Raw genomic sequence first — 25,195 nt, forward strand, 5'->3', positions numbered from 1 at the left:
AGCACAATGGAGAAGTTGGCATGATTCACTCACAGATCTCAAACAACTCCAAATTCCTAGACCCTATGTACCAGTTTCATTGCCATGCACTCAAAAGAGAGAGATATGCATCTTTTCAGATGCATCTACAACAGCAATAGCCGCTGTTGCTTACCTCAGGGTCATAGACACTAATGGCCAGTGCCATGTCGGATTCATCATGGGCAAAGCAAAGTTGGCACCATACCCTGCTCACACTGTCCCACGCTTAGAACTCTGTGCTGCTGTCTTAGCAGTTGAACTAGCAGAACTGATTACAGAAGAGAGTGACATCGAACTGCATAGTAAGTTAACAACTATAGTTAGGTTATATTCATATGATTCTACGTTGTGGCACATAGGTGACCCATAGGAGTACAAACAAAGTGGCATATGTCAGCACAGATATAGTATACCAGGTTCAGCCACCTAGGTACACCAGCTGCTCTCCGTCCAGAGTTTGAGACAGATGGACCGAGGAGTCCTTTGAGCTTGTGGAGCCAACATTGGATGAAGAGATACGTCCTCAAGTGACCGCCCTTGTCACAAAGGTCACAGAACAGTTGCTTGGGTCCAACAGATTTGAACGCTTCTCAAGCTGGAAGTCTCTCGCGAGAGGTATGGCAACACTTACTCATATTGCAAGGTCATTTTCCCAGACTTCTTGTACAGAGAACTGTACAGGCTGGCACTGCTGCAACAAGCTGCACACTGCAGAACTCTCACAAGCAAAGACCGTCATCATCCAGTGTGTACAGCATGAAGTCTATAAAGAAGAAGTTGAGAGCCTCAAAAAAGGAGAGGAGATCTCCAACCAAAGCGCTCTCAAGGAACTTGATCCCTTTATGGATACGGAAGGGTTGATGAGAGTTGGAGGTCGCTTGCAGTCAACTGATTTATCCGAGCTGGAAAAACACCCGCTGATAATCCCAGCCAGTCATCATGTTGCCACTCTACTGGTCAGGCATTACCATCACCAAGTAGCCCACCAAGGTCGTCAGTTTACTGAGGGTGCATTGCGCACAGCAGGACTTTGGATCAGGGGAGGCAAGAGGCTCGTTTCCAGTGTGGTCCATAAATGTGTCACTTGCAGGAAATTAAGAGGAAGGCTAGGGGAGCAAAAAATGTCTGACTTGCCAGCGGACAGAGTGACTGTGGATCCGCCATTCACTCATGTAGGACTAGATGTTTTCGGGCCATGGGGTATCACGTCCCACCACACAAGAAGGAACAGTGCTGAAAGCAAAAGATGGGCTGTTCTATGTACCTGCTTGAGTACTCGTGCAGTTCATCTGGAAGTTATAGAATCAATGTCAACTTCCAGCTTTGTTAACGCCTTGCGTCGATTCTTGTCAATTAGAGGACCAGTCAAGCACCTTCGATCGGACCGAGGTACAAACTTTATTGGAGCCTGCAAGGAACTGGAAATGAATGTCCATGACCCAGAGATCAAAGGCTACTTGATGGACCACGGCTGTACTTGGACATTCAATGTACCTCACTCATCTCACATGGGAGGAGTGTGGGAGAGAATGATTGGTGTTGTCCGACGTATTCTTGATGGTCTCCTGCTAAAAACCTCAACCACTCGTCTCACACATGAGGTATTGACCACTCTTATGGCAGAAGTCATGGCCATAATAAACGCCAGACCTTTAGTTCCTGTTTCAACTGATCCTGAGACGCCTGAAGTTCTCTCACCTGCAATGCTTCTGACTCAGAAAGCTAGCGTTGTGTCAGCACCTCCCGGAGACTTTGAGCTCAAAGACCTGTACAAAAGCCAGTGGAGACAAGTCCAAAGTCTCGCCGACAGTTTCTGGAAAAAGTGGAGACAAGAGTATCTTGCGACATTGCAGACGAGGAGGAAGTGGCAAGGAGAGAGACCCAACATTCAAAGAGGTGACGTCGTCCTTGTCTTGTCCTGCATGCACGTAACCCTGTGCAATCTGACCAGCAGCTAAACACCTTCCACCATCAAACACTGGAGACTGGGATCATCTTAACTCCATTTATTTGATTAGAAAGGGTGAAACTGGGAAATGAAACAAAATTACCTGTTACTTACATATTGAGGAGTCGCAAACATTATACAATGACGGTTGTAAAAACAATATAACTACACGCTACTGCAATGCGGTAGTACACACAGTAGCTAACATGCAGGCTGAAACAAATGAAATATGTCATGTATTGCTATTCGATGTATGTAATATAACCCACATTGTTCATCTAAACAAACCAAAATATACCTACATGTAGCACAACCCAAGATAACAGTGGCAAACCAGCCCACTGAAGCCCACTCTCAGTCCAATATGAGCTGTCAATCATTATCAAAAATATACATATTGCACATCAAACTTACTGACAATACTTAACAAATATATAAGAACAGTATGTCAGCATCTATTTTACGTACCGAGAATGCTGCCCAAGGCATGGAACGTGGAAGATTGACGTGGATAGTATGGAGAGATAACACAAAACCATGAGGCTGTCCTGCTCACATTAAACTTCCTGACTAGATCCCATGGTGCAACAGTCCCACAGTTCTTAAAGGAACACAGGCATGTGAAACAACTACTGCCAGCAATGGGAGAAGAAAAACATTTAAGTGAACTAATGTGCTGATGGGGACAGAACACTCCCCGCCTGGTATCTATAGATAACACCAATACACTTCCCTCCTGAAGAACAGTGTTTGAAAGTCACTACTGGCTCTTGTAGTCTTCTTCGGAGAGAAGGACGACTAAGTCTGTGACAGGCCTAAGGAAGAGCTTGGTTCCATAGTGTCTAGAGATCTTGATCTCTACACTGCGGACCTTCCCATCTTTGCTTGGGAATACCTTAGTGACCAATGCCATTGGCCATTCATTCCTTTCGGCTTGGGAGTCTTTCATGAGGACAATACTTCCGGCATCAATGTTTGGCTTGCTTGAATGCCATTTACCTCGAAGTCTGCTAACGTAGAAAGGTACTGCTTCCTCCATTTGTTCCAGAAGACATCTGCAAGGACTTGAACCTGACGCCAATGCCGCTTATAGAGATCTTTGGTGCCAAACTGACCAGAAGGAGCAGGGAAAGGGCCCACCTTCTGAGTGAGAAGGGTAGAAGGGGTGAGTATCATTGGATCTGCAGGATCAGCGGATATTGGACCCAAGGGTCTAGCGTTTATGATGGCTGCTACTTCTGCCAGAAGAGTTGCGAGAGTCTCATGAGTGAGCTTTGAGGATCCTTCCTGCTGGAACATGGAATCCAAGATTCTCCGGGCTATGCCTATCATCCTCTCCCATACACCGCCCATGTGAGAGGAGTGAGGTGGATTGAATGTCCATGTGCAGCCCTGTTCAGATAGGTACCTCGTCACACGGAAACTATCTATGTTTGATGGAACCTTGAGCTCCTTGCAGGCCCCGATGAAATTGGTGCCTCTATCCGAGCGGATATGTTTCACTGGACCGCGGATGGAAATGAACCGTCTGAGGGCATTTATAAAGCTTGAAGTATCCAAGGACTCAATGACCTCAAAGTGCACTGCCCTGATACTTAGACAGGTAAAGATCACTGCCCAACGTTTGTTGTTAGAGTGGCCACCTCTTGTTTGCCTTGCGAGAACGGACCAGGGCCCAAACACGTCCAGACCAACATTCGTGAAGGGAGGCTCAATGCTTAGCCTATCTGCAGGTAAGTTGGCCATTTTCTGGGAGAAATGTGCCACGGAGTTTGCGGCATGTGACACACTTGTAGATGACGCTGCTTACATGTCTTCTCATTCCAACTATCCACAGGCCAGCAGTGCGAATAGCACCCTCTGTAAAAGGCCCCTTGATGACGTGTCTGTTCGTGGTATTGACGCACGCTAACCTTGTGATGTGGTGGCTACCAGGAATTATTATAGGGTTCTTTTCATCACTTTCCAATTTTGCCTCTGTGATCCGGCCTCCGACTCTCAATAAGCCGTTATTATCGATGAATGGATCCAGTTTCTAAAGTGATGGTTCGGAGTAGTTTCACCCTAGGGTCCTTTGCACCATGACCTCGAGCCAAACACCCCCCAGAAGCTTTTTCACCTCGGGTGAACATTGGGAGCGTTTAGCGAGTAGCGTTATCAGCTGAATAGCTTAGCGCAGAGGCTAATGGATCCGAAGTGTCTCTTAACATTACCCAACTAATAATGCCCGAAAGGATACCAAACGTCTACACTAGTACAAATAGGTTATGCACTCATAAAACGATGGATTGTAAAGTTTGTAAGTACACCAGAAGTTTATGAACACTTGCCTGCTCTCTTCTGCTCTCTGCTCTCTGCTGCTGCTGCTGTTACTACCGGGCAGTAAGAGTGCTTAAGGACATCTATAAATTACTACACGCAAAGAGATGCAACAAAAATATTTATTAATTTAATGATTAAATAAGGTAATGTCTCCAAACTTACCTCAATTATTACTTGTCTCCTGCTAGTTATACTACAGCACTTACTTTAAAAAATAAGTTAAACTAAAAATATTTTTGTTGCATCTCTTCGGTGTAGTAATTTGTAGACGCCCTAAGCACTCGTCTCACAGCAGCAACAACAACAGCAGAGAGCAGAGCCAGCAGGCAAGTGTTATTTACATAAACTTCTGGTGTACTTACAAACTTTCCAATCCATCGTTTTATGAGTGCATAACCTATATATACTAGTGTAGACCTTGTATCATTTTGGGCATTATTAGTGGGGTAATGTTAAGAGACACTTCGGATCCATTAGCCTCTGCGCTTAAGCTATCCAGCGGTTAACGCTACTCTACGCTAACGCTCCCAATGTTAGACCCAGGTGAAAAAGTTTTGGGGGTGTTTGGCTCGAGGTCATGGTGCAAAGGACCCTAGGGTGAAATTACTTCGAACCATCACTTTAAGAGTGCTGTTTTCGGGATTTCTTCCTGGTTGCCTAAGCATTCAAGCTCTGTGGCATAGCTTTCCTGCTGCACTGTACGAATAATGAGATCTTTGGATTGAGAGAGCTCATCCACTGTGTATGCCGTCTGGCAGTAATGCCAGCCTTTGCATTTACTTGGTCCTAATGCTGATGTTTTCTTGAAGAGTCGAGCCACGGGATCAAGCAAGTAACAGCACGAGTCAATGACCTCCAGCTTGAAAACTTCTGGCTGCGGATCCAAGCTGTGCATTTGAGGCAGCGGTGCTCAGAGTAGACACTTGAGGTCGAACTTCTGGATCCGATTTTGGATCTGCAATTTCAAAGATATCCTCCTCAGGAAGACTAGGTTCAGGGTTTGTCAAAAAAGCTGGCCCTGTCAGCCATGTGGTGTCCTTTAATTGAGCTGCGGGGACGGCCCTCGTTGCATAATCTGCTGGGTTGAGCTCGGTGGGGACATGGTGCCACTGTTCAGGTCGTGTTGATCTTCGTATGTGCTGTACTCTATTGCTTACATAGACGTATAACCGTCTAGTCTCATTGTAGATGTAACCCAACACGACCTTACTGTCCATGTATTAATGTGTGGCATCCAGGTCAACATTGATTTCTGAAGTGACGAGCTCAGCTAACTCCACTGCCAACACTGCTGCGCACAGCTCCAATCTCGGTATCGTGTGTTCTGGTCGTGGTGCAAGTTTTGCCTTACCTAGAACAAACCCTACATGGCGTTCTCCTTCAGCATCTGTAACTTTGATATAGGCAACTGCGGCTATTGCTGTGGTTGAAGCATCACAGAAGATACAAAGTTCTTGCCGTTGAGCTTTGGAAAGGGAGACTGGTGCATATGTTCTTGGGATATGGAGACTTTCCAGATCTTTCAGGGAGTCTCTCCATGCTATCCACAGCTTGCCTTTATCAGAAGGTAATGGGGAGTCCCAGTCACCCACTTCCATGGTGAGCTCACGAAGGATAGCTTTGCCTTGGATGGTAACTGGAGCAACGAATCCCAGTGGGTCGTATAGACTGTTAACTGTAGACAGGACACCTCGACGAAAGTGTATTGCTTATCTTCGTCTACAACCTGGAATGTAAACGTTATCCGTCTCAAGCTCCCAAATGATTCCAAGGCTACGTTATGCGGTCAACGGTTCTGTACCAAGCTCCAGATCCTTCAAGTTGTTTGCATAGTCTTGGGAGGGAAAGACTCTCATTACCTCACTGCTATTTGATGCGATCTTATGCAACCTGAGGTTCGAGCAGGCAAGTGTGTCTTGTGTTCTTTTGAGCAAGCTGATGGCAGCTTCTTTAGAGGGCAGTGACTTCAAGCCATCGTCCACATAGAAATCCTGATATATGAACTGCTTGACATCCAACCCGAAGTCAGTCTCGCCATCCTGCGCTGTACGTTTAAGGCCGTAGATAGCAACAGCTGGAGAGGGGCTGTTGCCAAAAACGTGCACTTTCATGCGGTATTCGATGATGTCCTTGTGAAGGTCGTTATCCTTAAACCAAAGGAATCTCAAGAAGTCCCTGTCCTCCTCTCTAACCAGAAAAGAGTGAAACATTTGCTGTATATCCGCTGTAACCGCGCGATGGACTCTTTTCTGAAACGAATCAGGACTCCGAGAAGGGTGTTGTTAAGATCTGGACCTGTTAAAAGTACATCATTCAGCGAAACCCCTTCATATTGTGCACTGGAATCGAATACCACCCGAATCTGACCTGGTTTCTTCGGGTGGTAAACGCCAAAGGTTGGGAGGTACCAACGTTCCTCTTCTTCCCTCAGAGGAGGAGCAATCTCTGCATGGTCATTTTGGAATATTTTTTCCATGAATGAAAGGAAATGGTCTCTCATTTCCGGTTTCCTGTCGAAGTTGCGCGCTGAGTGCAGAGAGCCGTTTCAGTGCCTGTGCTCGATTGTTGGGAAGGGCGCGTCTCTGTGACTTGAAGGGGAGAGGCGACCCAGTTGTTAGCATCATCCTTTTGAAGTCCTTGTTCCATTATCTTTAGGAAGGCCTTGTCTTCAATCGAGAGAGACGTTTTATTATCGGCTTCGTCCTTTTTGAATACCGTACACCCAAGGTGATTTTCCTCTTTGTCACAGTCGGTATCATCTGTGAGGTATCCCGTGATGAGGACTTTTGACAGAGAGTCGCTGTATCTTTCTTTGATGAGGAGCCGGTTGGGACAAGGTTGAAAGAGAGATGGGCGACCATTCTCTAGCGTGCTTGTAAAGAGGGTGTTCACAGTGGATGGTTTATGAACATTTCCGAACAGACATCTCCAACGATGACCCACCCTAAGTCGAGCCTCTGAGCATAGGGGGCATCGTGGGGCCCATTGATCTGTTCCCTAACCTTGTGCACTCTTATGATGTCCCTTCCTAGGAGAAGCAAGATTGGGGCTTTGTGGTCGATTTCAGGAATCTGAAGAGCTACAGATGTAAGGTGAGCATGGTGAAGTGCAGCATCTGGGGTGGGGATTTCTGATCTATTGTTAGGGATCTGATTACATTCGATCAGTGTAGGGAGAGGTAGACACACCTGACCATCCAGAGATTTGATTTGGTAATCACTCGCCCGTCTTCCAGCTGTCTCTGTCACTCCTGCACATGTCTTCAGGGAGTAAGGTGACCTGGGCCCTTCTTCCTTGAAAAGATCAAAGAACTCTGGCCGAGCCAATGACCTGTTACTTTGGTCATCGAGGATAGCGTATAGGCTTACTGCTCTGTCTGGATGACTCGACTTAAAGACTCTAACTAGACAGATCTTGGAGCAAGACCTGCCACTTGGGTCTCCACCACAGACGCGCTCGTACACAGGGCTGCAACATCAGCGGAAACACTTTGTTCCTCCCCGCCATGCTCTATGGCAGGGTCTGTGGTCTTAACGATCCAGTGCGGAGGTCCAGGATGTAAAGCTGTGTTGTGACCTTCACTCTCACACTCTGAGCATTTCACACTGACCTTGCAGTTCCTGGCAAGATGCGATGTTGATGCGCAACATCTGAAACATATCCTGTTGTCTTTAAGAACGGCTTTTCAGTCTTCAAGAGATTTCCCTCTAAAACTGCGACATCTTTGCAGAGGGTGAGGCTTCCTATGTATGGGGCACTGCCTGTCAGGCTCCTCAGTCTTCTTTTCGGTCCTCTCGGCATTAGAGGGATAAGACACTTCAGTTTTATGGACTGAAATAGGTGCTCTCTGGTTGCTTTGTTTGGGGGCAGGCTTGTCTGATTTGGACAGGGCCGTGTTGAACATGGTGAGGTCGAAGCTAGGGTCATTCCCTAGTGGTTGCTTGATGGCAGACAAAGTCCACGAAAAGGGAAATGGTGGAAACGGTATTCTGTTCTGTTGTTTGTACCGTGTGCCTTCATTTATCCATTTCTCTTGCAGGTTATAGGGTAACTTTTTGCAATGGGGTTGACGCGCACGTGAGGTATCCAGGAAGGCTAGGCCCGGCAGATCTCCCTCAGCCTTGGCGGAAAGAACCTCCATCAACAGATCCCCCAGCTCTCTCAATTTCTGAGGATCTTTATTATGTATCGTGGGGAAGGCATCAAGTCTCTTGAAGAGTGCACTCTCTACGGCCTCTGGCGATCCATAACACTGCTCCAGTCTTTCCCACACCATTGTAAGACCTCTTTCAGGTTGGTTTACATTAACCGCCCTGATCCGCCTTGCATGTCCAGCAGACTCATTTCCTAGCCATTTGACTAAGAGGTCCATCTCCTCCCCAGCTGATAGGTCTAGGCCTCTGATTGCATTGAGGAATGAAGCTCGCCAGGCTCTGAAGCTTTCAGGGCGATCATCAAACTGTAGTAGTCCAGTGCTGACAAGTTCACGGCGAGCAAAGAACCTCACAAAGTTTGTCATGCCTTGACTGTCATGTGGGTTACCTGCTAATGGAGTGCTGTGGTGGGGAGCTGGTGGATGGTTGCGGTCATTTATTCCTCCTCTCCTGATCCAACCATCGCTCTCCCTCCCTTTAGCAGTATAGGTCTGGTCTGTTTTAGGTTCAACCTTCACTGCCTGTTGTGTATGAACATTACTTGGAAGGAGGGTGTTGTCGTCCTTCACTTGGTTAATGTGTGGAACTGGAACAATTCTATCTTGCTGCGGCATAGAAGTTACATATCCTAGCTCATACTCATTAATGGGTTCCATTCCCGGCATTGACTGAAGGCTTTTGTGTGATACGGAATGTTGAAGCACATATTCAGAAGTACGCTCTTCAGGGTCTTTAGGCTTGAGTGGGAGGTCTATTTTGCAGCTACGTTTTTCCCCATTGGTGTCTGCGGCTGCTTCAAGGACCTCTGCCTCAGCAATGGCAGCTGCTGCTTCTTTCTCCATTTTCAATATGTCTAGTGATGCATCTAAGCGTGCCCTCTCTATCTTCATTTGCATTTCTTTTTCAGCAAATGCAACTCGTGCTTTTGCTGCTTCTGCCTTAGCCGTGCAATGGCTGCTGCTTTACTTGTAGATGATGTGCTTGAGCTTTTCCCAGAGCATGAGGCGGGCAGAACTGGTCTCTAACGTGTTTGCCGGATTTTCTTCCATGTCGTGGCAGTGGATGAGGTTGTCTGTGTTAGTGTTGCCTTAGTTGTAGCCTCCTCTCTTAGCTGTAACGTAGAGGCAGTAACTCCAATGTTAATTGCATTATGTTAACTGTCATTTCACACATGGACATATTTACATGTTATTATTATTTTATATGTATATGTGTGTAGTATATTGATACATGCTTTGTATTGTATCTTTCAGTTTTACAGAAACGGCCATCAATAAAGCCACACATCTTCTTAAAAACGGTTTATTGGAGTTTCTGTTCGCTATCTGTCTAGCCTTGCCCAGACACGCAATCGTGAGGACAGAATAGGCACAACATTGAGTTAAGCGTCAAAAAACGTTAAAACAAAGTGCCTAAAGCATTGAAAAAAAGCGCATAAACCGCCGGAAAAAGGCGTCAAAAATGTCGAAAAAAGCAACAAAAACTAGGTAGGCCTAAAGTTATTGTGAACCTAAATTGAAATGCGGGCCAGATCAAAACCTGCGAGGGGCCGGATTTGGCCCTCAGGCCTCGAGTTTGACATGTGCTGTAAAGCATGAGGTCCATTGTTTTGTGTTGAGTTGCTTAAAACATGGGATGTTTAGTTAACCTTTACAAGTCTAATGTGAGACACTAAATTGTGTTAGTATTACCAAGTAATGTTACATTCAGGTCAATATGCCCATCTGTTGTGGGCTTGAGTAGTGCCATATTCGGCTTTCGTTTTTTGTTTTTTTTGAGGGGGGGGGGGGTTTAGTGTGCTGAAGCACAGAAGGGAGGGAACGGGATGAGGAGGAGGGAGGAGCGAGCTAGTCTTCGTTTTGTTTGAAAATACTTTGAACGTCAACAAGTAGTAACGTCACCAAACATCGCTTAGAGCACCTTTAATACAAACACAACCCAACAAGGGCTGTTGTACATGTAGATATTTGATACGATAGATGTATTGGTGTGGATAACACCGTGTCACGCACTGTTCGAACTACTGCCGTCAGGCAGGAGATACAGGTCCATGAAATCAAGAACAGACTACAATCCAACAGCCATAAGTGCATTTAACAATGCTGCTAAAGTATAGTTCCTACCACTAATCTACCTCAATAGGGCTAAGTGCAATTTTTAAATGTGGATGCCTGTATGAGTGTGTCTCCCATGTGTTTTTAGCATTAATATATTATGTTTGCAGTAGTAGCTTTTTTTGTATTGTATGTATTTATTATTTATTATGGTATATATTACCTCATAGATGTTTGGCACTGACAAGGACTGCACTTAATTTCGTTGTATCTGTTACAATGACAATAAAGATATTCTATTCTATTCTAATTTCTGCACTTGTGGTTTTCTGGATTTGGAAGTAGTTGACATCCAAATAAAATTATATAGTCTGAATGCTGAGGTGGAATTTCAACAGATGGATGAATGAGTCTGATTGTCCATGCATTTCATGATTACATACTCAATGTGTAACTGAATCTATAACAGAAACACATACATGTATTTGAATTGTCCTCACATGATGAGAATCCATGCACACGAGCAAAGCTAAGACTAATCCAAAATACCACTTTTATATTTAGCCATACTGAGTAAATTCCTGAGGGTTAATGGTCATTATTTTCATGTTTTTCCTGCAGCATTTTCTCTGTCTGCTTCTTCCCCTGGGAAGGCAGGAGAATATAGATGGCACAGCACTGCTCCTTAATCACAGAGCTAAGGGAATATTCATTAGTGTTCACAGTAGGTCGTATTCAGATTCCTCACAACCAAAACGATCGCTACAGATGTTTGTCAGACAAATGGCTTAGGGTATTCTGCCCCTCTCTCTCCAGCTTTGCTGCACATCACTGGAGAGCCTGATGCTTAAACACCTGGCTGCTGCCCCTGAAATGTAATCCAAGCTGTAACCGTGAAGCAGCTGCACAGTAGTTTAGGGGAAATTCTCTAGCTTTACACCACTTAGAGAGCTTGTTCTCACCTCATTCTGCTCTATGGTCAAATTTCATTTCACTGTTAACTAAGCCTGTTGGGGAAAGCTCTTTCAAAATATTAAAAGTTCTACCAATTCCCAAAATACAATTCCATAACACCCTGAAATTGACAAGCAGGATCTAATACAATCTTTTAATCCAGACATAGGATAAGCCCTGATCAGCCAAACACGTTTATTCCAAAGACAATTTGATGCTTTGGTTTTGTGTCTCTGTTCTTATTGTGTGATATTGTTCAATTCATGAGTCATGCTAAGTCTGATCTCTGACACACACTGATGCTACTTTACTTTCTGTGTGTGTGTGTGTGTGTGTGTGTGTGTGTACTTCTATGTACATCTGCAGTGGATATTGTATGCAACGTGTGAAATACTTGATGCTGCTGCAGTCCCAAAAGCCAAGAAGCCATTCTCCAGGATGATTTAACAAAAGCCAATTTATGTCAGATCAAAGAGTGGATGAGATCTTCATTAAAGTATTTAGGGAATACATTCATAGCACTTCCCTGATGTCATTACAAACGACCGGGCCAATCAGCGTTGGTTTTGAGGCGGGTTTAGGTGGTGATTGACAGATTGTTTATCCAATCAGCTAACCAGTATTTTCAGACAGCGGTAGCCCTAATTCTGTTAGCTGCTCGCTAATGCTTTTTTCTCTTGGATCCTTCTTTTGGAATATGGACCGGGAACCTGAAAGGGTGCCTTTTATTCGTAAATTCTCGTTACACAAACGGCAAATATTCTTTACCGACATGTTGCTTGCTTGCTGAGCTAATGAGCTATGCTTTGCCTGCAGCAACAGGGGCTTGTTGTTGTATTTTCATACGCTTCGTTGATCTGATTGGTTGACTTGGCCCGTCTATCACCAACATAGGTGATAGACAGATGGTTTATCCAATCAGCTAACCAGTATTTTCGCCCCTTCCCAAAAGTTCTCCAACGGAAAGTTCCCAGATGGATATGCCGAGCAAATGTGAAGCAATCCATCTGGCGGAGTCAGGTTAGATCCATTCAGCTCTGTTGTAAAATTTCACCATGTACCAGTAGCGGCTTGTCAATCATTCCAGAAATATGTATGTATACAAAAATGAAATAAAAATAAAAAATAAAATAGTTTACTCATACAATGTGCCAGCTGGTAGTAAGAGTCTCAGCATTTAATAAAAACTGGCTTTAATCAGGTTACTATTTTCTATGTTTCAATATATTTCATTTGGTTTCATGGGCAGGGACGCCGGACAAATGGATGTCTGAGTCCTTAAACTTTCGGCAAGCATGTGACCTGAAGCTGGTCTCTAATTGTCCTCCGGGCGTGCCTCACTCATTCTGGCGAATCAGAATTGGATACATGTTATTTTATCCAATCTGATTCTCGACACCTGTCAAATTAACTTTACGCTCTTTGCTGCTACTGTGCAGGCGATACCGTCACTCCTCCAAACCTTGCTAGGCTGACATATCACACAGTGACACAGATCACTTTCACAGATATAATGGCAGCAGTTAAACCAAATTCTGTCATTGATTTACAAAAAAACCCTTTCACAAGGCATTCGCTGGAAGGAAAAAAAGAGGATAAAGGATTTCGGACCGGACCAACCCGATTTACAAATCCAGCAGCAGTAGGCCAGTGACCGAGGACAAAGCTACACCTGGGGCTTCACCCGCTCTTGTTATGCCAAATGGAGTTGGCTGGCTGGATGTGATGTTAGCAATGCCTTTTTTTGCTTTACCTGTCTTTTATTACAAAGTGTCGGCACTGAGGTTTTGTGGACAACAACGGGGGTAAGAGTCTACCTAAAACATCTCTCTGAAAAATGCAAACATCATGAAAGTAGGCGCAGACATCTTGATAATAGCATGAAGCTAACGTTTTTCGGCACAGTTAGCATTGCTGAACAACTAGATGAAGGCTACAGGATTGGCATTAGAACATAGATATTATATAAAATGGACCAACAGATCCCATTGCTCTGGACCAGTGAAGGATATTAGAAGCACTTTTCCAGTGAGCGCTGAGCTTTACTGCGCAGCCTCCAACCGAGCTTGAAGACGTGGAAGTGACGTGAGCAACCTGTCTTCTGGTAGCTGTGCCAAGAGAAATCGCAATCATTCCCAATCTTGCAGAGACGGAGAGCGTAGGTATATGTAAGGAGAAAACATGGGCACACGCTAACTAAAATGCTAGTTATCATTAGTAATTAAACTTAAACAGCTAATGTAAGTCGAAACTGACTGCGAGCTTCTGCTGTACTATATGGTAATTTCTCTACTGTGCGACAGTAAGTCGCTTGGTTATGACACAATCGTTAGCCTATTTTTACAAAAACGCCTACGGAGCAATAACGTGAGATACAAGGTAATGGAGCCTTTTATACATTGTTGTGTTTCTTTAGAAATAAACAATGGACAAATAAAGTATTTAAACGCTTTAGATGTAAAGTTATTCGCTGTCAAAGTCAATGGAATGCTAACGGCGGGTGAGTGATTGTTAGTTTCAAAATGGCGCAATAGGAGCAACGGGTTGTTGACAGACGCTTACCCTCTTGCATTAGAAGGCACAACGAAGAGGTGACAAAAAATCGACACATACTGTTCAGGATAATCGACTGTGTGACATTTTGTTGAGCCAACAAAAACAACGTGCAGGAAAGATTTTTTGAGTTCATCCCTCTGCAGTCAGCTATGCTGAGTCCATTGCTACTGCACTATTAATACTGTTTTTGAGCACAGAGAGGATCTCATTCGCTGTTTTGAGAGCATACAAGACTCAAGTGACTTTGAACCCAATACTGTCAGAGAAGCAGGAGCCCTGGCCATGCTACTGGAGGATCAGAATTTTAAGGTCTTTCTGGAACTTTATCACCACATCATGCCAACAGAGGTGGGTAGTAACGAGTTACATTTACTCTGTTACATTTACTTGAGTAAGTTTTTGAAAAAATATACTTCTAGGAGTAGTTTTAAATCACTATACTTTTTTCTTTTACTTGAGTAGATTCGTGAAGAAGAAAATATACTATTACTCCGCTACATTAGGCTACAATGAGCTCGTTACTTTTCTTTTTACCTCTTTGGTATTCTACGCGTAATTTTTTGTATCCCCCCCGCGTATGCCTCATTTTAATGTTTTATTTTGACAGAGAGAGAGAGAGACTTCCACTAAAGGCTCTACCACGTGACTTTGTTTCACCAATCAAACGTAGTTGTGCAGTCTCGTCACGTGACCATACTCAATCTCAGCGGCAGGACGGGTTACCTTTACAGTCGTAGCAAAACAGTCGCTGCTTCCTAAAACAGGAGGACAGCTGGCAAAAAAAAAAAATATTCTACGCTTTAGATGCGTAAATCAAAACGCTTATCAATATCACTTCTCCATCAGTTAGGCACAAGATCTGACCATAATTACCCCCACCCTCTCTCTCTCGAGCTCTGCCTGATCTTCTAAGAACGGTGACGCCCTTATCAATCGAGTATTGATTGGTCAGTAGGCGGAGCTTTTACACCAGTTGATCTCTGATCTCCAACATAACCTGCTCCCGACCAGGTTAGGTATTCAGCATAAGTTACCACGGCGATTGAACCCGGTATCAAGTGATCCACCTTCGTATTACAGAAAACCCTGGGTTGAACCTGAAGTTAGCTCGTTAACACCAAATCTTGCTTCGTAGTCCAGGCCTCTGGCCTCATATTGAAAGCATGTTTACCTTAGTGAAAGTGCGAAACAGCAGCTCCATTGTTCTAGTTCTGCCTGCAAAGCCTGGTAAAAAAAAAGTATAAAGGTTTGGAAATTTGTGTTACTTGTGCTTATTTATTATTTATGTATTATTATTTTATTGATTTTATTTTTTAAAGTACTTGAATTTACCTGGATTATTTTAATTTAAGCTATTTTGTAATGCCTAAAGATGATTATTTAGTATTTTTTTCCATCTGATTGAATTCTTGTGTTAAAAATAAATCAGACGTTATCAACCATTACTCAGTACTTGAGTAGTTTTTTTCCCCAAGTACTTTTTTACTTATTTGGATTACTTTTACTTGAGTCATATTATTCGGAAGTAACAGTACTTTTACTTGAGTATAATTTTTGGCTACTCTACCCACCTCTGCATGCCACAAGTAGACTTCCTCTATGCCAAGCTCCAGAAGAAGAACATTGATTCGGTCCATATCAAAGGGAGCATCCAACAGTTCCAACAGGAAATACAAAAGATCAAGTAACTGTATTCCTGTAATATAATCATTATTAGCTTTCTCTCATTATTAACTCGCTTTCTCTTTTGCCAATATTATAATAAATTATCTTTGTCCATTGCAGAAACTCTCTCCATTCCATTGGTGATCAAAGCAGTGGTTCTCGGCCAACAAAGAGGCACCGGGCGCTCAGTCCAGAAGACCGTGAAAGGATTGCAGCAGAGCTGATTTTGTTATAGAAATCAGTCGAAATATCATTTTACATTATTGTTGTGCTGCAGAGATGTCCTGCCCACATATCATCAAGAAAACATTTTTTGTTTGCTTGATGATTCCTTACAAAAAAAGTTTAATATTATACAACAGCATCCTGTAAAGAATAAATTGGCAACATAAAAATAAATGATCAAATGAAATATGAAGTCATAAACTCCCCACAAAAATATATATATATATATATTTTTTTTCAATTATCTCTATCGGTCTGTGACACCATCCTGGGACACGCTAGGGAGCGTTTCTCCTTCACAGACCACCTTGTCTGTGCCAACTTGTTGTCATTACCACACCTATGACCAGAGGTGCTTCTCAACCTTGAAAAGAATAAAATCTTTTCTCAGAAACACCATGACCCAGGAGAGGCTGAATGCACTGGCCATGTTGTCCATGGAAAAGAGACTTGTTACTGAGATGACTGACTTTAATCAGAGAGTCATTGAGAAATGTGCTGGCCAGAAGGAAAGGAGAGCAAAATGTATGTTCAAGTAGTTAACATGCTTTTTGGTAGTGGGTGGGAGGATATAGTTAAAAAAAAAAAACTCAGTCGGAGTCACTATCTTCTTAGGTTTGTAACTTGAATCTTGTAATCATATTGTCTTGCTCTTCTTAAATACAAAATACATAGTTGTTTAAATAAAGTAGTGCTGGTTGTTTGGCACAGTTTCACCAGCCGCCACTGCCATGTACATCTTTTCATTACAATTTCCAGTACAAAAGTATATATCCAAATATAATGTGAGACATTTTTGCTGACATAGTTTTTTTCCCCCAATCATTGCCCCTACGTTTGCAGTGGGGTCAAATTAAAATTAGCAGAAACTCACTTTAACAGCAGCATTTATTAAGAGACAAGCATAAATGTTATAGTTTCCCTCAAGCTGGAAATAAAGGGAGTGTTATATCACTCTAGCTGTCTATTCAAATTTCAAAACCTTTTCTTCAATTCATTTATTATGGATTCATCTTCAGAATATGGAAGGAAATATCCAAGTCAAAAGAAATGAAAGTCATACTGCAGTGCACAATTATATCAGATACACTCAACATTATCAGCAGCTCATGTTTTAGTCAGTGAAAGCACAATGCAGACAAAGATGTCCTCAAATGTGCAGGTTTATATTGTCAAATGCCCTCAGAGGTTGAATCCCTGACAGCAAAAATATGTCAGACTCACTGAAGCACAACCTATACAGCACTTCACCGGTTTAAAGCTGCAGCCAGAAAGAAGAAGACAAGGACACTTTGATCCTCCACCTTGGGATGTAAAAACTGAAGCCTGACATTAAATATCACTTAGCTCCTCACCTCAAAGGACCGTAGTAGTTAAAATACATGCCAAGTCTGATCCAGTAGCGGAGTGGCAATCGGGAGAGTCGGGACTTTTCCCGGGAGGCCGGTAGTGTTTCGAGGCTGCGAGGGCCGGTCTGATAATAGTTAAACATACAGTAGCAAGTTCTTAGCAACACCAGCCGGTGGCCTGGTGTGCGGCCGCTGTACGGCAGACAGCAGAAGCCTCTTATTTCAACACAAACACAGGTTAATCAGAAAGCACTAACAAAGTGCAGGTCACAACCATGTCTAGGATTTTCAGGAATATAGGGGGATCAGTGAGCGGCCACTGCCCAAATGGCAAAGCCCTGGTCGGCCTATGACGTAAAGCCATCGAACACCTCTTTTGTCCTTGTTTGGAAGTCTATCAGTACAGTGTTGCCAACTCAGCGACTTTGTTGCTAGATTCAGTGACTTTTCAGACCTCCGTAGTGTAAATCTGGCGACTTTCTGTAGAAAAGACAGTGACTTTCTGAAAAAAAAAGTCGCCAGTATTGTCCAGCGAGCACTCAAGGTATTGCTGCGTTCATAGACATCGGTAAAAAAAATTTCAGAGTGAAAACGTCATCATTCACTTCACTTCCTGTGGGAATCAGAGGTGGGAAACTCGGGCTAGATTTTGCTAACCGAGTTTCCCAGTTGGTGACGCGTTGTTGACAACTGACGTTTGATGTAGGCGACGTTGGTTCACTGAAAATATTTCAATGATAATAAACTGTTCATTGTGGAGAAATGCCTCTCCCAAGAAACATACACAGACATAATATGTTTAAAATTATTCATAAATAGGCCCATGTATGAAAAAACAACACATTATCCGTGTCCTTTCCCGTTGGTTGTCCTGCAGATAACACAAACAAACACCTGTCCTATTCTCGGATAAGAAAACAGCAGCAAATCTTTTGTTATTGTGGCCTCCATGTTTTCAAACACCTGATGCTCTCGGCTACGACCAACCGTTGGTGGCAGTCATGCAACAAGTTGTTATGCCAAATGCCAATATAACAGAAGAAGAAGAACACGCATCCCGACCATGTTGGCAGTTGGAAAAACCAACGTAATCACGGGGGCGGTCTCTGTTATTCCCAGGTGGCATGAACGCAGCATATTTCTCTCCTGTGGCCAGCAAAACAGTCATTTCTCTTTTCTGTTCTGTGACTGAGGAGCAGCCCCTCCCCTATGTGCTCTCTCCTCATGTGCAGCAGCACTGTGCGCAGGCAGGTAGAAAGGGGAGAAGGGAAAGGGTGCGGGGTGCGGGGGCCGGTGTAGGTAGGAGAGACAGCGGAACGCGACGGGAGAAAGACACCGCTGAGCTGGCCTGGCCCTGGGTAAGCCAGCCTTCTTTATCGATCTTTTTCGATTTTTTTACTTCAAAGATAGGCTACCTAAGTAATAATTATAAAAGGTAAAATAAATTCCTGTATTGAATTTGTGATTATTTGGCTAAAGATTTACATTTCTTTCTATCTACCTTGCTGACACAACTACTAAGCTTTATGCAAATTATTGTGAAATGACATCACACATATGCAAATGAGCATATGACATCATCTAGCTACTTTTAGCGACTTTTTGAGCTGGTGCTAGCTACTTTCATTGGAAAATAGTTGCCAACACTGTATCGGTAATGTTAACGGACAGTGTGTGAGTCTAATGATGGAAAGAAAAGAAAATGGAAAGGTGGCGCTGTGAAGGTCAGACTCAAAAAGGAAAATAATTATGGAGGAGGCAGCAAAATGCTCCAAAATAACGGGCATGTTTCGGGCATCAACGAGTAAAGGTACTACAGGTGAAATAAGCCAACTTTTCTAAGCACCTCATGTCACAGCTAGGCACAGATGGGAATTAGCACTAGCTACCAGCGAGCCAAAAGCTTGTGAAATTTGAAAGTAGCTCATGGTAAATATGAGACAAATTAATGATGCCACATGTCTACCACTTCAAAAGTTTGTTTAGATCCTGTGAAACAGAGCTGGTGCTACTTCGGAGCCAGAGCCTAGTTTGAAATTGGTTCTTTGTTTTTTCGACCACCAAAGCACCAGCTCCGAACCAGTAAAAGTGGTTCTTAAGTAGCACCAAATCATTGCTGGGCCAGAAGTAAGAACAGCTTACGTCAGCGGCTGGGGGCGGGGTTACCGTGACCAACAAGACAAACAGAAACTTGTGACCGCCATTTTTGAATTAGCATATAAACGCGATGGACGCGATTAAACAACAACAGCAGTGGTCAGAGGAAGAAACAAGCTGCTTTCTTGCACTATAAAGGCGAGCCGCGCGAACACGTTGGATCCGCCGAGTTTGGATGCCGATGTGGGCCCGCAAAAAGCCATGAACATCAATAGCAAAGCAATGTCCGCCATTGTTGATGGTGTGTTTGTGTTTCGCCGCCGCGTAACGTTGTTGCTGAAAAGGATACGCGTATACAGTGAAGTAAGACCTGGCTCTGTGCTGGATCTTTAGCCTGTGGAAAAGCAAACCGGTTCTTTGGAGGCTCGTCAGTCGAACAAACTCCAAACCGGCACTAGCTCTAGCTCTGAACCAGCACCTGGTTCTTGTTGGTGGAAAAGGGGTATCAGTGGCTTTCCTTTTCTCAATTTGGCCGGCTGTGGCATAAGTTAGCTTAGCAGTCAGTTCCAATGCAGTCAGTCCTGTCCCTGTCCCCTGAGGGCCGGTGGTCAACAACATTTCCCGGTAGATTTTTTTGGTCCCACTCCGCCGCTGGTCTGATCTCTGCACACACTAATTCTACTTTACTTCCTAGGTGTGTGTGTGTGTGTGTGTGTGTGTGTGTGTGTGTGTGTGTGTGTGTGTGTGTGTGTGTGTGTGTGTGTGTCAGCCTGCCAGGGTCTCACCTGAAATATGCAACAACCAGAAAAGTAACAGAGTCAAAGGTCTCCATCCGACTGAGTTACCAGTAAACTGATGGAGGAGATCCTCTTTCCCATAGAGCTCACAGTAGCTGCAGTGTTACAAGCATGCAGACACACAGTGTCATATAATAGGACTATAAAATACCAGCCACTAAATGACAGTAGCCAGTTGCCAGGAGAGCCACCGGCCCTCAAAGCTCTCCTCCTCACAGGATGAGAACCGGAACCTGCTGCTGTAGACTACATGAGGCACTCACACAAAATGCAACAGATTATTGTCTAGCTGTCACAGGTAAGTCCTCATCATAGCTTTGATCTTACCATTTTGGAAATTGCCTCAATGTATTTGAGTCTCCCTACAAAACAAAGGCAGAGTTGATGTGTATGTGCCACTCCTCCAGCCCATATCAAGTTTGCAAATGAGTGCGTCTCCACCTTGCTGAGCACCGGCGGTTTGTAACACACAAGTCATTTTGACATTTCAAGCACGCACAAAACGCAGATACAATATCCGAGATGCGCAACAGACAGAACTCAGAAAGCCAGGCATTATTAGCATGAGCCTGGTGAACCACCACAGGCACTAGAACAGGCAATCAAGTCTGCCCCAAACAATCCCCAAAGACTCCAAACTGCGCCATACCACATTACTACACATCAATTGCAATCTATATTAAAAAAAAATGATACTGGTAACTACAAAAGTAAAGAATGAAAGAGCAGAGTCTTGCCTTGAAATCCGAAGAGAAAAGCGGCGCAGGGGATCCAAACGCTGTATATCCAGAAGTAATGCATGGTGTCCTTTAATCGGGTCCTACGCTCCTCCAGACGAAACTTGATGTCCTGACGAGGGTCGGTGTCCACGGGTAATGTCTTGACCACGAAGGTAAAGCGCTATCCTCGGGGAACAATGCCTTCAAAGTGACACAGCTAAGCAGCAGCAGCAGCCGATGCGAACCGCACAAGTGCTGGAGAACTAAACAGTGGACTCTGTCTCACTCCTGCAGGCTGCTGTGCGCTGATAGCCTGGCCTGCCCTGCCATCTAGCGCTTTTAGAGAAAAGGAGAATTTGTTCCGAGGCAGAACTCAAGCTTGCCGTTCATTATTAGCTGAGCTCAATGAGCCGCTGCACACATTATATCAGTCTGTTGTCTCAGGACGGGTTTGAAGAGCGTGTCTCGAATAAAGCAAGGTTAATTGAGGTTGCCATGGTGATATCTTTTTAAGGAGCCTATGCTGATTAATATTGTTAATATGTTACATAAAGTTGATAACAACGTCCCCCTATAGCCTAAGTCTAATATATAACCATAAATTTAAAAAACAACAACAATATAATCGGGTTATTATCTTAATTCATCAAGAGACAACAGGATATTCAATAGTTTGTTTAGAACAAGCACAATAATAGGCCTGTGCCGTCCACATAATGATGACAGAACACGACATATGTATAACACAATTCATATAATTAAAAATGTACATTCACATTTATTATTTATATGTTTTTAAAATCTGTTCAAAGCATTTGTCTTGGTTTATTCCGAATATTTTAGTAATATTTTGCATAACCAAGTTCAACGTTTTCAAAAAGGCCTCCATTATCAAATATTCATAAATGACTACCAAATGATTTGTGAAGCATGAATAATTAAAGTGGGCCCCTGTTGTTAAACAGTGTTTAGCGTTGTGTAAGGGACTTTGGCGGGTTCTGCTTCTTGCTGATGATCTCTTGGGCTCCACTGTGTTACAGAAGACATCACAGTCACAGTCAGCAGCAACCTGGAAATTGTAAATAACAACTCCGCTTTTGTCAGCAGCATCTATGCAGGAAGCATTTCATCACCCTCAGGTCGCCAGCCATTGTGTGCTGATCTCTTCCATCCTTAACAACGGGCCTGGTACTCACTTGACCAGGATCAAAAGACTTCCTGTCTTTTAAAAAGGAGGTCATCGACCAAAAGCTCTGGAAAGTCATTGTCTATATTATATCATGCCATCAAACATTCACATTAGTGAATAGTGTCAAATGTTAGGATGATTGGGAACCTTATTACAAGCCCTTAGTTTTTTTCATTCCACCTCTGCATTGTATTGTTATTGTATATTTCTGTATTGTATATTTAATTTTATTGTACATGCACAGAGACAGAAAGCTAAATACAGCAACTGTTAGCTTTTATTGTCTGTCTATGTCTATCTACACTGTATGTATCTGTTTTATTTTGTCATTGTTTTGATAGTTAATCAGTCTCGAGTTTTTTTAAGGACGACAGTTGGTACAGATTGATAAATGCAGAAGTCTGCACAGTCTGTATAGTCCCAAAAATGTAATGTAAAATTCCAATTAATGTTTGCTGTGAGCTTGCCAGCCAGATGGACATGCCCTTGCTTTTACCAAGTAGAAATGTTGAAAAGTAATTACAAGAATTAGAGATGGACATATTTTTTAACATTGTTGACGCACTGTGTACTTGAATCTCAACTTCTGTCCCATGAAATTAAACTTCCCTGTGGACTAGAATCTTCTGGGTGATGTATATTAAGGTCTTGAGGCAGCTTCTCTGCCTCTTCAAACAACTCCACCATGAGGTATCTACAGTGATTTAAATCTGTGAATGACGCAGTAATGAAGAAAAGTAACATTGAATAGTAGGCTGAAAGGAAAAGTTAGCCTTAAGGCCGATTTATGCTTCTGCATCGTAGCTCGACACGCATCTCCAAAAAATTGTAACTTCGCGTCGAGGCTACACAGATCGCAAGGACTGTGATTGGTCAACTCGTCCTGTGTATTGATAGTTTCAAGCAGCCTACTGTGGGGAGTAGCAACATGCTAGTTCACTGACATCAGCTTTGCAAATAAACTCAGACATATTTTGGTTACAATGACGGAGTTAACCTTTTGTAAAGTGTCTAGATGTCAGTAACGTTTTGAAATTAGCACTTCGCCAGCAAGAAATACTTTGTGGGCAGTTGTGCTAAAGTTTGCTTGCTAACATAACATAAACTGGCTAGACGCAGAATTCCAAAAGGGTGCCACAGGAGCGAAGCTGTTGCTACGGCGTGGAGTTGACGCAGAAGCATGAAACAGCCTTTAGCCTTTAAACATTAGCATTGGTCATGAGGCATGGTTTCCACATGTGATTTTACATTTGGGCTTTTGAAGAGCTCTGCAATAAGCCTTCAGAATATCTCCAAGTCATTTTCAGTGATCTTCAGTTTCCATGTCAGTATCCATGCAGCTGAGGGTGCCTCAAGTAAAACACTGACACTACCAGCTACAAGGGAGCTTTTGTGTAATAATGAGCTCTGACATTTCCAACATTTTACTATCCTTAGGGGCCATGCAGTGTTTTTCAGGGGCTTTGATCTGACGTTTTCTACAGGCATTTGGATCACAGTCTTTCTTGTGAATACAGCAATGGGCACTTAAGCTGAGGATGGAATAGATCATACACTGTGCATGGGGGAACAACAGTGCAACCATGCCATTTAGGAAACATATTGTGGAGTCTAGGGACACCTACCTATGTATCTTGGTTTGGTCCAGGATGATGATCATCAGTAAGTTTGTCAACGGGAGGCATACAGCTCTTTTCAGGTTTAGAAAGGAGAACAACAACAACAAGCAGTTCCAATACCAGAAGCCCTTACATATTGTATGAGTTTTACTGACCTCTTTTGCTGCTGAGAGACAGTTCTGGCTTCATGGACCCACTTGGGCTGCATTTTAACTCTGTTTGGATGCAATTCAAGATTTCCCTGCAGGATAACTCTCCACACTTTCAATGACAGGGTAAGGACATGAAGATGGATGGATGGATGGATGGATGGATGGATGATAGATAGATGGATGGATGGATGGATAGATAGATTTGGTTCTTTGGAAATTTGGCTGGCAGTGTGTCAGTGTTTTTCTTCAGTAGCTCTGCATTTACATTTTAACTTATGTCTCTACCATATTTTACACAACGCACATTTGCATAACACCCATTCCAATTTTTTCTTAATCTTTAACAGAATACAAAAGTACACATACAACACTGGACATTTTTCGTGTAGGGGTGTCTTTTCCTTGAGGCTTGTTGGGTCTCTTCAGGAGAATACATTGTGGTTTAGAAATGGCAGAACACAGCACAATGCATAAATGTATTCCTCAGGTGACAAACACTTGATAATTGAGAGAGCATACAGAGAATGGCCCAACACTCTTCAAGAACACAGAGTACAGTAGCACTGACCATTTGCCATCAGTCAGCTTGTAAATGTCATGAATTATTTAGCACAGATAAGGGCATGTGTCGCTTTACTGTGAGTAAGTACATACAACTAGCTTTAATAACAGCAACTGTTCTGCTGTACAAATTAATTAGTGAATATTTGTGTATGTATGTTATTGATTATTGAATCTTTCTTGCATGAAGACCTCTTTGTACCCGGCCTTAGTATGGTAACTGTGAAGAAGCCATCATGTATAACAATAATCTATCATCAAAATACTACTTTACTGTCTCTGCAGTTAGGGTGGTACAAAAGAGACAGAGCAAATATATGCTCACGATAAGGCAGAAAAGGAGGAAATAAAGCAGAGGACAGTAAAAGATGACAAAAAAAAACACAATGCAAAGATTGGATGGAATAAATCAATAAATATGTCCCACAAGAAAATTGATGGTTTAAGTCTTGTTTCATGTTGGAATCAACAGCCACAGACCAGAAATATCTAAATATCTTCTTCAGCATACACACTGCATGTTTTCATAAATTATTCATGACAGTACCACTATTCTGTGTGTGTGTGTGTGTGTGTGTGTGTGTGTGTGTGTGTGTGTGTGTGTGTGTGTGTGTGTGTGTGTGTGTGTGTGTGTGTGTGTGTTATCTTTGCAAATGCTGAGTACCTAAACGCATAGGAATAAAAAGGGGAAATGATCAACAAAATATAATCATTTCACCCAGACTGGATCCTAACTTTCACTTTTAACATGCCTCCTTTATCCACTTTTAGCAATAAATATAAATCCACTGTGACAGCATGGTAACCTCAAGA

General features: G+C 43.1%; 1 protein-coding gene across 1 annotated transcript in view; it reads right to left on the bottom strand.

The window, feature by feature from the left end:
* LOC120574226 (limbic system associated membrane protein) overlaps window positions 1-21,090 on the bottom strand; it is a 723,149-nt gene extending 702,059 nt beyond the window's left edge. Inside the window, exon 1 of the mRNA XM_039824481.1 lies at window positions 20,880-21,090. Coding sequence (XP_039680415.1) covers window positions 20,880-20,943 — 64 coding nt within the window. The 5' untranslated portion in view covers window positions 20,944-21,090. The remainder of the gene's footprint in view (window positions 1-20,879) is intronic.
* Between the last annotated feature and the right edge of the window lie 4,105 nt (window positions 21,091-25,195).

The sequence above is a fragment of the Perca fluviatilis genome, chromosome 2 (genome assembly GCF_010015445.1).
Source record: "Perca fluviatilis chromosome 2, GENO_Pfluv_1.0, whole genome shotgun sequence".
NCBI lineage: Eukaryota > Metazoa > Chordata > Actinopteri > Perciformes > Percidae > Perca > Perca fluviatilis.